Raw genomic sequence first — 17820 nt, forward strand, 5'->3', positions numbered from 1 at the left:
TGTTTTGGTGGAGTCTTTAGGGTTTTTATATATATGATATCGTGTCTTCTGCAAATAGTGACAGTTTTACTTCTTCCTTTCCAATATGGATACTTACTCCTTTTTCTTGCCTAATTGCTCAGGCTAGGACTTGCAATACTGTGGTGAGTAATTAGTGGCAAGAGAGGATATCCTTGTCTTGTTCCTGACCTTAGAGAAGGGCTTTCAGCTTTTCCCCATTGAGTATGTTGTTAGCTCTAGGCTTATCGTATATAGCCTTTATTATGTTGAGGTATGTTCCCTCTATACCTGCTTTGTTGAGAGTTTTTATCATAAATACATGTTGAATTTTGTCAAGTGCTTTTTCTGCATAAGATTTTTAACCCTTCATTTTGTTAATGTGGTATATCACATTGACTGATTTGTGGGTGTTGAACCATCCTTGCATCCCTAGAATAAATTCCAATTCAATATATTGTTGGATTTGGTTTGGTAATATTTTGTTGAGGATTTCTTTTAATGAACTGCCACTTAAAATACTTTTTCTTATGTTTGATTGAAGCATGGGGTCCAGTTTGAGCATTCACTTCCGCATTTGTCCAGCATTCATTTTCTAAGTGCCTACTGTCCTCTGGGCACTGTATTAGGTATAGATGTAAATTGATGCACGGCCCCAAGAGGGAGATGCATGATGGTGCAATAGTTGTGCCATTGAGGGTTCAAGAGGAGCCCCTGGGGGAGGGGCCAGAGGATTTGCTGATCCCTTGTTTACAGGGGCTAACAGCATGGATTCTGGAGTCAGACAGCCCAGGTTCAAATCCTGACTCTCACTTATGAGATATATGTTTTGGACTAGTTACTTTTCTGTGTCAAAGTGACTTCCCTAAAAAATGGCAGTATTCATGGTATAAAGTGTGAATTAAAATGAGGGAATATTTATAACGCTCTTAGAGTAGTATTTGGTACATGGGAAAAACTATGTAAGTGTTTTAAACAAATCAAGTAAAATAAATACTGTATATTGTGACCAAAGTAAGGACTAAGGAAAACTCTATTGTGAAAAACATAGAAACTAAGTGGCAGGCATTTTAATATTTGTTTTTAAATGTATGGAAACTTTAGTCGATAGTTAACTTATATAGGAATTTACTATTACTAGGTTCTGTCTCCAGAGCCTTGGATAACTTTTGTTCTCTGTATTTTCAGTTACTTTGACTTTTTCAGGTAAAAAAGAACTTTGTAACAATTAGGGAAGTTCCGAAATGAAATGACCTGCCATTTGTCTTGTTGTAAATTTCTTTCTCATTACTAGAAATATCCAAGCAAAGGTTGAACCTGCCTGAGATGTAGCTCTGGGGATGCCTGCATTGGGTAGGAGTAGATGGGGGTCAAACAAGTGCATTCTTAAGGGCCGATGATTTTTCTTTTCAGTCATACTTTATTCAGGCATGTGACATGGGAGCCAGGGTCTGGAGATGTGAAATGGCAGTTTCACTGGAGAAGGTAGTTGGGAAGGATTCACAGATGTTGAAGGCGGAGAGTAGAGTCTCAATTGCTGGTCTCAAACGTGGACTTCATTTTGTAGAAAATGGGGAGGCATTGCATGTTTTCAGTAGGGGAATGACCTAGATTAAAAGGAAGATGTTTTTTTGATTGCGGGGAGATTAATCTGGTAACAAGTATCCAAAGATTGGAAGCAAGAGTCCTGTTAGGAGACAAGGCCACCATGTGGATAGGCAGGGCTAGATAAGATGACATGTGAGAGGCATCCAAGATGACTCTGAGCCTCAGGAACCGAGGCTGGCTGGTGTATAGGAATTTGTGGGATCGGAAAGAGAGTGTTTAATATGTAATTCTAACTCATTTATTCAGTCAACAAATAAATCCATACACAAATGTTTCCTGAATGCACACAGTGCAGGGCTCATAGTGACCTGAGGTTGGACTCGTCATGCTGTTTTCATGAAGAACAAAACAGACACACGTGCATTCCACGTGCAGCCTCAAAGCCCACTGTGGTGAGCCTCATTACGGGGCACTGTATGCATTCTCAGAGAGCACCTCAGAAACAATGCCTGTTAAGAAACAAAAACTGCTTTCTCTGAACCTCTGCATATAGTAAGTAGGTCCTTCACTTTTATGAAAATGTCTGATTGTGTGTTTGCCTTGACCACAAGGAAATCGGGGCAGTGGAACTGACGGTGGCTTTTATGTTTCACAATCAAGTCATAATTTATTCATCATAGCCCCTTATGTCTTTCTACCTTAAAATACATGAATACCTCTAAACTCTAAAAACTCATCAAAGTGCCATGTTCCACTTGTGTCTGTACCACTGGCTTTCTTTCCTCATGTTCAGAACCTTCCACTTTCTATTTCACTTCTTTTTTTTTTTTTTTTTTTTTGCGGTACGCGGGCCTCTCACTGTTGTGGCCTCTCCCGCTGCGGAGCACAGGCTCCGGACGCGCAGGCTCAGAGGCCATGGCTCACGGGCCTAGCCGCTCCGCGGACCGGGGCACGAACCCATGTCCCCTGCATCGGCAGGCGGACTCTCAACCACTGCGCCACCAGGGAAGCCCTATTTCACTTCTTGCTGCACAGTTTGAGACCGGGAATAGGTTTATTATTCCAAAGAACAGATGGCTGAGCCTTTGAGAGCCAGTGCATTTCTGCAGAGACTATGCATATAGCACTTAGCACATCGTTGGTGCTCAAGAAATGTCCCAAAAATTAAAACAGATTTTTTAAATAGACCGACTTCGCTGTCACTGAGGTGCCCCACAGGAGTTTTTTTAATCTCCAGTGTTACAGAACTGTCCAGCCATCCTTTGGAAAGCAGACTAAAACAATCTGAAATAAACACTTCCCTTTATATTTTCTGCCCAAAGGTGACCCTTAAACTCTCCCCCACTCCTCCAAAGTTAAAAGTCTAGAAAAGAGATAGGGTTACAACCTTCCTTGTATCTGAAACAGGCTAGTATTTTTAACGTAAGCACAGCTCAGAAATGTGCAGCGCCTCCCGAAGTTCTTCGTATACTTGTTTTACGAGCTAATGGGGGCACAGAGGTTGCCTTCTGCCCAGTTCTGTGGGTGATGGAATGTCCTGTTCCCTGTTTGCATTGAGCACGGAATTTCTGAGCAGTTCTGCTCCTCGTCACATGTGTCTGCCATCCTTAGCACAGGCCACACAAGGGGCTCTGTCAAGTCTGATGGGAAGGGAAGCTCAGCGCCCTTTATGAACATTCTCCTTTCAACCCGTCAGGCTCTAAAATTAGGCAGGAGTCGCCCTCACCAGACATTCCTCTCTGCAAAGGGCTTGCCCTTACCATTTTCCTTCACCTTGCGTGGATGAGCACATCCCGTTACCCGTGATAACGAGAGTCCTGGCGTTTGCCTCAGAGAGCACCAAGTCTGAATCAGATTAACTGTGGGGCTGAAGATTGTTTGTTTGGGGAACTTAAATGGTCTCACATGTTCAAATGTGTTAGCAAAATTGATTTTATTACTAAATGTATTATTATCTCCAGAGAAGTAATCATTTCAGCAGAGAGAGCTGATCTTTTCATAACTGATGTCATTCTCTCGAAGGACAGTAATGTTCCCTTGGTTTGTTATGTTCACTTGCTCCTCTTTTTCCTTTAAAGGAAGATTTTTTTTTTTTTTTGCGGTACACAGGCCTCTCACTGTTGTGGCCTCTCCCGTTGCGGAGCACAGGCTCCGGACGCGCAGGCTCAGCGGCCGTGGCTCACGGGCCCAGCCGCTCCGCGGCATGTGGGATCTTCGCGGACGGGGGCACGAGCCCGTGTCCCCTGCATCGGCAGGCGGACTCTCAACCACTGCGCCACCAGGGAAGCCCATAAAGGAAGACGTTTTTATTTCATCTGTAGGAAGCCAGGTTCACATGACAGCTGAACATGCATACAGATCAGCTGGACGTGCATACAGTTATACAAGCATATCCAGAGAAAGACCACTTGATATTTGGTGATGCCTCGGCACAGTCACGCGGACAATAGGGATGGTCATTTTGGACTTATATAAACCTTTTCTCTCTTTTCCTCAAGAGTTTTTTAATTTAAAGGATGCAGATCAGGGATCGGTGAGCTCTTATCTGTCAGTCATTTGTTAGAATAATGGTCTTAAATGTGCAAAATTAGAAGCTGCTTTAAACTGATTACTTATCAAGTTGGGGTTAGTTTTTCTTATGATTCTCTCAAGCATTTTTTGTTTCATTTCTGAAGTGAATGGTGCCTTTTAAGAATACTATTGAAACTGAATTTTTTTAGTAGAATGGCATGGCAGGATATAGTGGGATTTTTATTATTCTTTTAATAATCTGTCCTCGAGGTGGAAACACTGATGACTGTTTAGAGAAGGATCATCTTTCTAAGCAGACCCATTCTGCTTTAAGAAATAATGATAAGTAATAACTCCTGTATCCGGAATATGGCTTTTGACATGCTTGAATGAGTCTCCTTTTCAAGAGGGTAACGAAAACAAAAAAGCGAAGGAAGAAAGCATAGTATCTTGGCCAGAATACTTGTGCCCTGGATGCCCTAGAGGCCAGTGATCATTGTCTTGGGGTGGGGGTGGGGAGAATATATTAAATCTATGTCAAAGTTTCTAACGTTTGCAAAATTTTGCATAATTACACCCAGTAAAGATGCTTACAAGGAAGTAACAGCTTGAAGTGAATCACTTTCTAATAGGGTAGAAAAAACTCTGGACCAGGGGCTTGGTGTTAATTTTATGTAAGCTAGCAGTGTTACCTGGCAGTTACCTTTATGGATCTTGGGTTTCTCGTTTCTAAAATAAGAGAGGGTGACCAGCTAGGTGAGGTCCCAGAGTGACATTCTCTCCTTGTATCTTTATTTTTATTTTTTGCGCATTGGGTCTTCATTGCTGCACATGGGCTTTCTCTAGTTGCAGCGAGCGGGGGCTATGCTGTTGCGGTTCGCAGGCTTCTCATTGCAGTGGCTTGTCTTCTTGCAGAGCATGGTCTCTAGGTGCGTGGGCTTCAGTATTTGCGGCACGTGGGCTCTGTAGTCGTGGCTCGCAGGCTCTAGAGCACATGCTCAGTAGTTGTGGCGCACGGGCTTAGTTGCTCCACGGCATGTGGGTTCTTCCCAGACCAGGACTCGAACCCATGTCCCCTGCATTGGCAGGCAGATTCTTAACCACTGGGCCACCAGGGAAATCCCTGAAACATTTTAAATACCCAGAATTTGGGATGATCATCTTGATTCCCCAGGGCTGAGAAAGAGCTGACACCAGCTTTCTTTCCCAGATGGAACAGTCTCACAACTACTTGAAAATACCCATCTCTGTCCTCTCTGGAGATACAGCGTGGGCTTCCCAGAGGGTGTGCTTCCTGATCGCCTTTGTGCTGAATGTGGACTAACATTGTTATGCTGCTATGGGAGTCTACAAAATGAAGTACCTAAGTTTTAAAGGGGAGGAACACGGAATTAAGGCAGGAAACATTCTAAAGTCAGTGTTTGATCAATCTCTGGTTGGCTTACTAATGTCTAGAACTAACTGAGGCTTTGAATCGCCGTCGTGATGTTTATTTTTCATCTGTGGTGTCCCTGATGAAGGTTGCATATCAAAACACGATAAAATAGTCCCTCTCATGTGGTCTCACGGGTGCTTCCAAAGACGCGCTGTCTTAAATTCTTCGGTGGTGCTTGTGTCGGTGAAGGTGGACAGGCGTGCCGGGGGAAAGACCTGGTGCTGACACTGGTGTCACAGGCTCCTGGTTGGACTGGACCTATCGCACGGACCGTTTGCTCTGCTGCTGACGGGAATGGGGTAGACGGGGCCCGTCAGCCTCACATGATGAGCTGTTGGACCTAGGTGACGGACAGACTTTTTCTGTTACTCAAGTGGGTGCCTGCTGGATCCCATGGGAGCACTTTGTTGTCCTGTCCGTTAAGGGTCCCAATAAAGGCTTTGGCATCCCATCAAAGGTCTGTGCCCACAGTGGACACTCAAAATGAACGGATGTGTATTGTCAGCTCGCTCTCAATTGGTCACAATTATGAGGGCGAAAAGTCTTTTTGCTTTTTAGCTTGAACCTGGGTGGTGGTGTAGCAATAAACTATTGAAAACAGCCCATGGGTTCAAGCTTCAGCAGTCACCTCCTCATCAAGCAGTAACGGCTTCTGTATCATATAAATAGATAAAATATATTATGGTTGTTGTGTGTTACTAATAATAGTTTGAGGCGCCACTGCTCCTACCACCGCTTCACTTTAGCCAGTGAGAGGAGTCAGGGAGACCAGGTGGGTTTGAGGCTAGTGTGGCAGAGTCCTGAGCAGGGTCACCAGCACACATGCGCGAGGAGAGGCCTGAGAATTGAAGTGGCCGAGTGATGCCTGGGCGTGGGGTCCTTGGCACAAGATGTGACTCTGAGAGTTGGCAGTTGGGTGGCTGAGGAGAGAGTGAAGTCAGGGAGCCTGTACAAGGTACACCTAGAGCACGTTGGCTTGCAGATGTAGACGGGCCACCCACCGTGTGACATCACAGCCCTCAGAGTGGAGCAACCTGAGGGGCTTTCTAACCAGCCCCTCAACAGGGACCTGCAAATGTGGGCGTGAAGGTCCTTAGCACGGAGTAGTTTATTGGAACTCTCTGAGATGGCAAATGGGGCATTTGCAGAGAGAAAAGAGAAGACCAAGTATAGAAAACGGCAAAACAGTAGCATTTGGCAGCAGGAAGAAGAGCTAGTAATGGATCAATTAGGAAGGTTGAAAGAGAATTAGAGAAATACTGCACCCAGGAAGCCAAAGAAGCAGCTGCGAGATAGGGATCGAAACAGATGAGGCCTGGGAAGAAACCAATTCAAAAATGGCATTTCTGAAAAATGGGAAAAAGAATTATTCTTTAGTAAATGGTGTATAATAGTTGGCTATTTGGGGAAAAGTAGTTAGATACCAGATCATATGTAAAAAGAAACTTCATTTGGATAACCATAAATGTAAAAATTCAAAATGAAAATATAGACAAATATTTTTACAACTTGGGGTGAGGGAGTCCTATCTGTATACGTGCTATGTAAATATATTCAAGATACCACAAAAGAAAGTTTAAAAACAGGCTGGGAGGCAATACAAACAAAATACATGACAGAAAGAAAGGTAAGTGTGCTTAATGTAAGAAGCGTTTCTGTTAACTAATCAGAAAGGTAAAACACACTGAAAGCGTGGGCACACTTTGTTTTCTGAGGAAGAGATATAAAATGACCAATTAACAGATGAAAATCTTGGCTAATTTAAAAACTGAGTCTTAAAACTGGTGAGATGGTAATGTTTGCCTATGACACTGGCAGAAATTAAAATCCATCTTAATACCCACTGCTAATAAGAAACTGACACTGAGGTAATATTGTCATTAGGAGCTTAAGTTGATACACCATTTTTAGAGAATTATTTGTCAGAATCTATTGAATTTTTTTATTGGAGTATAGTTGATTTACAATGTTACATTACTTTCTGCTGTGTAGCACAGTGAATCAGTTATACATATAACCACTCTTTTTTAGACTTTCCCATATGTCATTACATAGTATTGAGTGGTTCCCTGTGCTAGACAGTAGGTCCTTATTCATTATCTATTTTATATATAGTAGTGTGTATAGGTCATTCCCAATCTCCCAATTCATCCCTCCTCCCTGTTTCCCCCCGTAACCATAAGATTGTTTTCTACATCTGTAACTCTACTTTTATTTATAAATAAGTTCATTTGTGCCATTTTTTTAGATTTCACATATAAGCAATAGCATGATATTTGTCCTTCTCTGTCTGCTTTCACTCAGTGTGACAATCTCTTGGTCCATCCGTGTTGCTGCAGATGGCATTATTTCATTCGTTTTTATGGCTGAGTAATATTTCATTGTATATATGTGGCACATCTTCTTTATCCATTCCTCTGTCGATGGGCACTTAAGTTGCTTCCATGTCCTAGCTATTGTAAATAGTGTTGCAGTGAACTCTGGGGTGCACGTATCTTTTCGAATTATGGTTTTCTCCAGATATATGCCCAGGAGTGGGATTACTGGGTCATATGGTAGCTCTGTTTTTAGTTTTTTAAGGAACCTCCATACTGTTCTCCATGATGGTTGTACCAATTTACATTCCTACCAATGAGGTGGATACCTCATTGTAGTTTTGATTTGCATTTCTCTAATAATTAGTGATGTTGAGCATCTTTTCATGTGCTTTTTGGCCATCTGTACAGTACGGACCATCCACGTGGGTCTTACTCTGTCTTGCCTGCCACAGACTGCTTCCTGCACTCCTCCGAATCCCAGAAGCTCCCTCTCTGTCCCAGCTGATCCCCCTGCCACCGGTGAGGGGGCTTCCCTGAGTGCAGGAACCTTTCCTCTCCTATAGTTCCCTCCCGCCAGGGGTGCAGGTCACATCCCGTTTCCTCTTTTTTTTCTTTCATCCTACCCAGTTGTGTGGGGATTTTTCTTGTCCTTTTAGGTGTCTGAGGTCCTCTGCTAGTGTTCAGCAGGTGCTCTGTGAGAATCGTTTCATTTGTAGATGTGTTCTTGATGTACTTGTGGGGAGAGGTGAACTCCACATCCTCCTATTCTGCCATCTTGGCTCTAACGCCTCTGTTGAATTTTTAAATGCACATACACTTTGATTTAGCAATCTCATGTCTAAGAACGTATCCTACAGAAATCATGGCATGAGTATATAAGATTTGTGTAAAAGGGATTTATTCCATCAGTCATTGTTGATAACAGAAAAAGAGTAGTCTGAATAGCCTTTGGTGAGCAAATAGTTAAGTTTGTGTACTTTCGGGCTTCCCTGGTGGCGCAGTGGTTGAGAGTCCGCCTGCCGACGCAGGGGACATGGGTTCGTGCCCCGGTCCGGAAGGATCCCACGTGCCGCAGAGCGGCTGGGCCCGTGAGCCATGGCCGCTGGGCCTGCGCATCCGGAGCCTGTGCTCCACGGCGGGAGAGGCCACAACAGTGAGAGGCCCGCGTACCGCAAAAAAAAAAAAAAAGTTTGTGTACTTTCATACGATGAAGTATGAGGCAGCCACTTTGTTAAATGAGGTAAATCTGGGTATCTTTACCTGGAAGGAATTCCACATTAGGTAGCTGAGTGGGGAGAAGCCGACTAAGTTTTATCCCAATATTGGCCTGATTCTGTGTATTGCCTTTTAATAATAACCTGTGTATGTGAATACGTGTAAACAGATGTGTCTCTATAAGCATGCGGAAAAGTTTGGAAGGATCTATACCACCAGGGTAGAGGTAGGGATGGAGGGGCAAAGACAAGAAAATTCATCACTGCCCTTTGAAAGGGCAGTGGTGAGGATAGGACTGAACGAGGCAGGCAAGTGTGAGCTCTGGGTGTAGGTAACTGTGGATATGTTTGATCGGGAAGGAAGCAGGAGGTGGAAATTTAGTTTGAGGGACAGGCGTGGCGGTACAAAAGATTTGGGGCGTTGTTGTTGTTGTTATGTAGGATAGGAGAAATTTGAGTCTGTTTGTACGCCAAGGAAAGGGAGACAATACAAAAAGAAAAAGTTGTGGTAATCAGAAGAGTGTGGTAGTAGTGGACTTAGTAAGAAATGAATGATCCTTCTGTCTCTGGGGTTCAGAGGGTGAGTGAAGTTGGCAGAAGGCTTTTCCAGAACTCCAAGCAGGTGACCCCCATGAAGATAGGAAAGGCCAGATACAAAGAGTAGGGGATGCAGGTGGGTGGTGTTGGGAATGGAAGAAAATGGAAAACAATGGAAACAGCTAGGAGATGTGCTAAATCTGAAGGTTTGGTCATCCACCTCCTACTTGTGGGATCGGAATTTCTGGGAATGAAGCCTAGGAAACTGCATCGTTAACATGTTTATCACAGATGCTTAGGCCCAACCCATAAGGTTCAAGAAGCACTCGTGTAGACGATGAAGTGGAGCTTTTTGGTTTGGCCAGGTTTGGGAAGCAAGTGGAAAGAACGGGTGTGCTGACCTTTCTTCCTTACCAGGCAATCTAGAAAGAAACTTACCCACAAGCCTCTCAAAGAAAAGTCTTGAAGAAGTGGCTTCAAGAGGAAATCAGTTTCAGCAAAGTCAAAGGAATGGAAAGAGCATAGTGGGAACTAGCTGGGCTGTTCTTAATGTCTGTTTCCAAACTGTCCACATGGATTCCTTCCATAGGTATCAAAAGACCCAGGAGTCAGTCTGCCCTGCTGTTGCGGGCAGGTTAAGGTTTATTGCCATCAGTTGCCACTCGATCGATGGAAGTGGCGTAAACACTGCTCTGTGCGTATATATGGAGATTTGATAAAGTCTTTATATATGTTACGTGTGTATGTTTATTTTCAAGTCTGAAATAGCCTTCTTTTAAGGAGTTGTCCTGAAGATGATCCTATTGTAGTCATGCTCACAGTGCCCTTTCACTGCCGGACAGCGTTCACGGTGTTGTTATTTTAACATCTCAACTGTACCAACTTAAAACTTGGGTATATTTTTGCAGCTATGGGCATAAGGGGGCCTTTGTGCTTTTTTGACTGTATTCCACAAGGATACCTCTCTGTCCTGGAGCCAGATGGGAGCATTGCAGACCGAGGTGCAGGCACTGGAAATCCTACAGGTGGTGGTAGCAAGCAAAGCAGTGCCAGAGGAGGAAGCCACGTTGCCCCGAAGCAAGAAGACAGAGCACTTTGCAAACAGGAGGCTCTGAGGGTCAGCTTAGTAGGGACAGAAGCGCACCAGTCCAGCTGACCGGGTGAAGAGTAGGACGCAGAAGGGGAGTTGCCTGAGGAGGGCTCAGCCGGGCTGGAGAGGGATTAGGTGCCGGGGCTGGGATTTGAGGATAGGTGGGAAGTCGGGAGGTGGGGGGGGGGGGGGGGACGCTATTTTTTAAGCAGATGATTCAGTTAGGGCAGAATCGTGTGAGACAGTTTGCTCCCCTGCCCAGCCGCCCCTACGCTGTCTCCTCTGTGGTTAGAACGCGCCTACCTGAGGGCCTGGGTTTTAGCTCATTAGCCCCAGCCGTCGCCTGTACCTCTTACTCTGCATTTGCTTGTACCGCCCGCACAGTTACTCTCTATTAGTGGCTCCTAACCGGCACTAAATAACTTTAACTAATTTACCCTGTCTCCTCTGATAACTTTGAACTCTGCCATGTATTCTCCATAATTCCTAAACAGCCAACTTTACATGTATCTCAGTATTTCTCTCCAAGTCAGAAGCAAATGCTTGTTATACTGTTCCTTGGGAGGTTTCAAAAAACGACCAGACTCGCAGGCATTAATGATGGCCATGTAGTGCCTTTCTCCAAATCTGCCTCGCCTCCCCACTCTCCCCTGCCCGCCCCCCACTGTTGATTCCCAAGGACTCTGTGGACACTTTCCACGATAGAACTGCTACCTTAAAAAGCTTTGGATAGAATATGGCTCCGAGTCACACTACCTGGAGAGGTTTATGTCCCTGACTGACGTGTGAGGTCAGCAAGACATTTCTAAGCTGGGGTACTTTCCAGGTGTCATTTGGGATAAAGATACCACGTTTGACCAGAGAAAGCTATTTACAGATTGTCTGGAAGAAGCCATTATCAGCTTTGGGTGACTTGGTGCTTATTCTGTGGCTTACCGTTTGAATAACATTTCATGTTCTCTTTCTAATCCTTTTTCTCTTATTCCTTTTATCCAAAAAGTAATGAATCTAGAAATGTGAACTGAACTTACCAGATTCAGGAAGGTTTGATGAGCCTTAATTATCAATCCTGGAGAAAATGTCTTTGTTTAATCAGAAACAATAGGATTTCTATGTTACTCCTTATCTACTCTCTAAAGCTAAGATACGTTTTGTTGTTGCTAACATTTAATTAATAGTTGAACCTAGGAAAATGAAGAGGGATTGAGTGTCTTTACATTTAGAGAGGAAGTTGAATATGAAATGCCTTTCCTAGAAAAAGTCTTCCTAGATTGGATTGTTTGGCAGAAGAGCCAGATCTGAGTTTCCGCTGCTGGGAGGGGTGCTCGGGAGCAGAGAACTGAATGCCTGTTCTCTTATATGGGCCTCGTGGAGACCCTAAGAGGTGGGCACGGTGGCCACATTTTAGGGATAAAGAACTAAAGCTGAGGGGCTTCCCTGGTGGCGCAGTGGTTGAGAGTCCGCCTGCCGATGCAGGGGACACGGGTTCGTGCCCCGGTCTGGGAAGATCCCACATGCCGCGGAGCGGCTGGGCCCGTGAGCCATGGCCGCTGAGCCTGCGCGTCCGGAGTCTGTGCTCCGCAGCGGGAGAGGCCACAACAGTGAGAGGCCCGCGTACCACAAAAAACAAACAAACAAAAAAAAAACTAAAGCTGAGTGAGGACAGACTTGCCAGGGGTCACCTAGCTTCTGAGAGTGGAAGAAGTATTCAAAGTCAAGTCTCCCTGTATTCACTACTCCACACTGTCTCCATAAAAAGTGAAATATGCTTCACCATCAACTAGCCCCTTAGTGGTACTGGATTTTCACTGTGCTACTCAACAGCTTGAAGCATTTACTACCTGTCTTTTTCCCATGTAAAAGCATGCAAGTGTTTACTCAGGAATGCTAAATCTAGCTGTTCTGCTTTCTTTTGTTCTAGATTTTCTACCCTAGCAAGGATGGTACAAAGATTCCAATGTTCATCGTGCATAAAAAGGGCATAAAATTGGATGCCTCTCATCCCGCTTTCCTATATGGCTACGGCGGCTTCAACATATCTATCACACCCAACTACAGGTAAGCGTGGCACCTCGGAACTTCAGCGTGCATCTGATCTTCTCCAGACAGTGAGGAGAAACCAGAGACTGGTCTACTGCCTCTGCACCGGAGCCCCATCCCCTTGGCCCCCACAGGGGAACCTGGATCAAAACAACACTGATTCCTGAGCAGATCTTACCTTTGTTCATTTGTGCAACGAGTATTCGTTAAGCCTGCTCTGTGTTGAGAAGTGAGACGAGTAAGGAAGTGTCCTTACACCATTTTCGTCCCTGAACCAGTGGATATGCTGGTAGTTTCAGTAGAGACCATCCGAGGTATAGGAAAAATGTTGAAGAGAGGACCACATGGGTGTATGGTCTGATTACCTACCTCAAACTCTCCTTTCCTCCGATCTTCAACATCCAGGAAATCAGCAGCCAGACCATCTTGAGCCTCAGGTTGCAGAAGCCCACAGTTTCCCCAGTTACTAAAAGGAAGAGTGAATAAATTTCAGACATAGTTCTCAAAGCAAAATTAATTTTAGTTAACAGCAAACGGAAAAATAACCTCACTCAGTACTGTTAGGGTCAGAGTGGAACGAGAAGGAAGAAACATAAAAGCCAAACTTTCTAAAGAAGCTTTGTGCTATAGTTTCTTCTGTTTATTTCTAGAAAACATTCTCTAGCCCTGGGCACTCCATTCTTATTTTCTGGTCTGTGTGCCTGATCTCCTCTACCTCTCTCACACCTAGTTTCGACGTCTAAATTTCTGTAAAATCTGTTTAAAATTCATATTTCAGAAGGAACTTCCTTTTTTCCAACTTGAACAATTTGGAGAGAGATACTGGGAGAGATGGTAGCAGGGGCTTTTACCGGGTGTGTAACAAGCACAGCACCATTCATACCAGGGCTGTGTCACGTGGGTGGCAGTATTTTGGTTGCCAAGACAGTTGTTTAAAATGAGGTATACTGAATGCTCCTGAAAATGTACGAGCTTTGCAGTTAATCACTAGTCAGAAGTTATAACATTTCACTTAAACCGAGCAATGTAGAAGTACTGGGCTTCCATGTAGATGACAGCACGTGCGGAGCATCTTCAGGGCTATGTGGGCAGGTGCGGGTGTGGTGGAGGAGGACAGCGGCCCTCACTGGGCACAGGTAGTGGCAGGTTAACTGTTTTTACCATTTCTCAGTGTGTCCAGGCTCATCTTTGTGAGACACATGGGTGGTGTCCTTGCAGTGGCCAACATCAGAGGAGGTGGGGAGTACGGAGAGACGTGGCATAAAGGTGAGGTATTTTCTCTGCAGAAACGCAAATATGGCATAGCCCAAGCCGAGGGGATTAGGGGCAGAAAAGGATGCTTCCAAACACATTGCAGACACCATTCCCCCTTTCAATTTAAACAGCTCAGTCTTTTCAGTTTATTTTCCTTTGCAGTCTGTTTTAATGAAGGATACCTCTTTCAGATGCATCTCCTACATACCATAATCAGGTTTTTTTGTTTTTTTGTTTTTTTTTTTAGCAATGTATAGGGTACATTTTTATTTATCACTGTCAGAAGTGAGTCTGGGGGATACTTTTGGTATTTATTGTGTCTCCTTCTCCTGTTAGCCTGGCTTTTACTGTTTAGCATTACTGGCTATCTCAAAACAGACTGCAAAAACAGGCCATTTTCTCTTAAAAGAAAAGAGCACTCCAAAACAGAGCTTTCCTAGTCCCAGTTCGGGCATCTTTTGCTTGTTTTCTCTGATCTTCCCAACGTTGCTAAGAAATAGCATCCTCCTAGTGTTGCTGCTGGGACCCTAATAAAACCTGCACGTGCTAGATAAACACAAGAACACAGTCATTTTTCTTTTCTGGTTTTAGCGGTTTCCCTGTTCTCTGGCCTCCTGAAGCATGTATTCTAGTTGATTGAGGAAACTGCTCCTATATTCAACTTTATTCCCCAGATTATCATTCTTTAAAAAAAAATTATGGCAATCTTTATTTTTAAAGCCCCATCTCTTCCTTTTCTCTCTATATGGAGCACACCCCGTCTCCCAGGCTTTTGTGTATCTGGAATGCATAGACTAACCAATAACTTGAAGAAGATATTCTTCCCTTACCTTATTCCTGTGTTTGTGGGAGGAGGGTGTGGGAAGCCCCTTCACTCCCACCGGCTCCCTGCTTCTCCCCTCTCAACATCAGGCGTCCTGTGTAAGACAGTCTGCGGGCACGAGGGCGGCCCCCAGGGCTCAGGCTTGGCCAGCAGCACGTGGCGAGGAGGCTCTTCTCCCACAGCAGGAGCATCCGAGACCACCCTTGGGATCCGTACACCCACTTGTTCTTCTCTACCTCCTAAGGCCAAGGCTCTGGTTTTCTGCATCGATCAGATCAGCAAAGATGAGGGTAGATCTGTAAAGAGCTTTTTTCATAAGCACCTGTTAGATGTCGGGAGGCAGGAAAGGCCCAAGCCTAAATCCTCGGTCTTCAGCATGCACCCCAAGGACTGATGTCAGACAGCAAACTATTTGAGCATCTTAGCGAGAGTGAGTGTCCCTAATGAACACGTGGGCCCCCAGCCTGCCAGCCGTCGTTGGGCCAGCTGCTGCCGGTGTCATCCTTGGAGGCTTTATTGATTGTCACTGTATTTGAAACAGCATAGAATTCATTGTATAATTTTGACCTGGACCTGATATTAGAGTTTAATTACACTAAAATCATAGTGATATCTTACTGTGATAGTAAGAGATGACTAAGAAAGGGGGAATAAAAGTAAACTCTCTACACACCTTATGTTGGATGTACATCCCAAATCCATATGCTAAGTCTGGACCCCTTGACTCACCCAATTGCCTGGTTAAAAATGTTTAATGTACACACTTAAACACCCACCTGCACGGACTCCTGACCCAGCGGCCTTCTCCTCAAAGAACCCAAGTTCTTCGCCATAGAATTCCTCTGGTCCTCAGGTGTCCACCATGCTCTGGTAGGGAAGAGTGCCCTTGGTCTTGGTCATCTCTCTCATCTCTGTATTAATTATAACCAAGTTATTATCCAGAAGTCTTGGGGGGTAGGAAGCTAAAAGTTAATTACCTCTGTTTAGACTGATCATAAACTTTCTCCTAATTTAGGCAGTGAAAGGGCCTGAAATGGAACTTTTCTAGTTAGACCCTAGCATACTGAACCTCGATAAATCTAGATTTCATTCTGTTAATTGAGTTTAAAATGTAATGCTCTTCAAAATATTATTATTCCTGGAAACGAAGTAATCCTAGCCATCTTAATTCACCAATACTTTCTTATTAAAATCTTAATGACATGTTTTGATATGAAAAAGTTTCTTCAGTAGCGCTGCTTCATCTTTAATTGAATTTCTGCAAAAATGGTTAATCTCAAATATCTAATTAGATCTATGTCTGCTTTTTGTTCATTTCATCGGCAGTTATTTCAGACATCTGTTCCTTTGCGGGCATGACTTTGACTTTTGGCCTTTACTTTTACAAGGCCTTACAAATGTTCCCCTCTTTAAGTAGTTTCTTGGTTTGGCTCTACACTGGAATGGCTTCTAGATGAGAGAGCCCAGATTCTCTGAGGAGATGCTTGAGATCCTCTTCAAGCTTAGAGAAACTAATGGGCTGCTCTGTGCAGCACCTCGTCCCCACCTAATTTACCTAAGTTCATTAAGTACCCGTGGGCAAAGTCAGAGAGCTCCCTTCTCGTAATCACGTCCCCACCTCAGACTCCGGCAGAGAGGAGGGGTGAGAAGTGCACCTCTCTGCACAGAGCACTTCCTTTTTTTTTATTAATTAATTTTATTTTTGGCTGCGTTGAGTCTTCGTTGCTGCGCACGGGCTTTTCTCTAGTTCTGGTGAGCAGGGGCTACTCTTCGTTGCGGTGTGCGGGCTGCTCATTGCGGTGGCTTCTCTTGTCGCGGAGCGCAGACTTCAGTAGTTGTGGCTTGGGCTCTAGAGCGCAAGCTCAGTAGTTGTGGAGCACGGGCTTAGTTGCTCTGCAGCATGTGGGATCTTCCTGGGCCAGGGATCGAACCCGTGTCCCCTGAACTGGCAGGCAGATTCTTAACCACTGCACCACCAGGGAAGTCCGCGCAGAGCACTTTCATCTTCCCAGGGAGGGGGCAGTGCACTCATCCCCATTGTAACATGCTGTGTGGAACTCGAGGACTGGACTCTGCTCTGGGTCTTGGGTCAGTTTTGAGTCCAGCTCCTCCCAAGACACAGGTTCTTTTTGTTGACATGCTTTCACATTTTCATTCTCATGGTCGTCTGACGTCGTAACAGATCATCTCTTCCCTTTGGGGCATTTGCCTTTTTTGAAAAATACAAAGGCACCATATGGATTAGCAGTTGTGGTACTGATGATGGATCTCCACAATGCGTAACAAAATTTAAATTGAGGCATTTTTCTAAATGTAGTGGTAGTCCATTGTGTTTAAGTTGATCAGTAGTTGAAACTATGCCCTATCATCATTTGAATTCCCCTTAGGTTAAAATGTGATTTTTTTTTCTCTTTTGTTAATTAACTGTCTTTCACTTTGGCACATTGTAGGTGGTATCTTGGCCAACAAACAAAACTGCTTTGATGACTTCCAGTGTGCTGCTGAATATCTTATCAAGGAAGGTTACACGTCTCCCAAGAGGCTGACTATTAATGGAGGTTCAAATGGGGGCCTCTTAGTAGGTGAGAACTGGGTTTTTTATTCATTGTACTTTACTAGTTAACTCTTGGAGTTTTCAGATACTTTGGCTCATGGATGGGAGCAGTGGTACAGAAAAAGCAAAACCCATTTGTATTTGGGCATCTAATTAATGACATTTGAAGACACAACTACTGACTCAACTCATCATAGCCTGAAAAGCCCTTCCTCCTCCCTGTTCTGAGCTCTATCGGACTGGACCGCAATTCTTACCCTTCCCTCTCCCGCTCCCCACAGACTGGACCCACAGGTCTCTAGGGTTCAGTCAGCACATGACTGAGCCTAATAACACACCTCTGACTGTGTTACCCAGAACTTGTAAGCTGTGATCACCACTAAACACTTGCTGAATACCTATGCCATGGGATGCTAGATGCTGTGGGTTCAGAGAAATAAGTCATGAAGGAAAATGAGGTACATGCAAAGATGGATCCACAGCTTCATAGTCATGAAAT

The 17820-nt window shown here is 44.4% G+C and overlaps 1 protein-coding gene across 1 annotated transcript in view; it reads left to right on the top strand.

The window, feature by feature from the left end:
* Positions 1 to 17820, top strand: part of PREP (prolyl endopeptidase) — a 140328-nt gene that overhangs the window by 107620 nt on the left and 14888 nt on the right. The window contains exons 11-13 of the mRNA XM_065889245.1: positions 12572 to 12708; positions 13862 to 13956; positions 17218 to 17349. Of these exons, the coding sequence (XP_065745317.1) occupies positions 12572 to 12708; positions 13862 to 13956; positions 17218 to 17349 (364 nt within the window). The remainder of the gene's footprint in view (positions 1 to 12571; positions 12709 to 13861; positions 13957 to 17217; positions 17350 to 17820) is intronic.

Source organism: Phocoena phocoena, chromosome 12 (genome assembly GCF_963924675.1).
Source record: "Phocoena phocoena chromosome 12, mPhoPho1.1, whole genome shotgun sequence".
Lineage (NCBI taxonomy): Eukaryota > Metazoa > Chordata > Mammalia > Artiodactyla > Phocoenidae > Phocoena > Phocoena phocoena.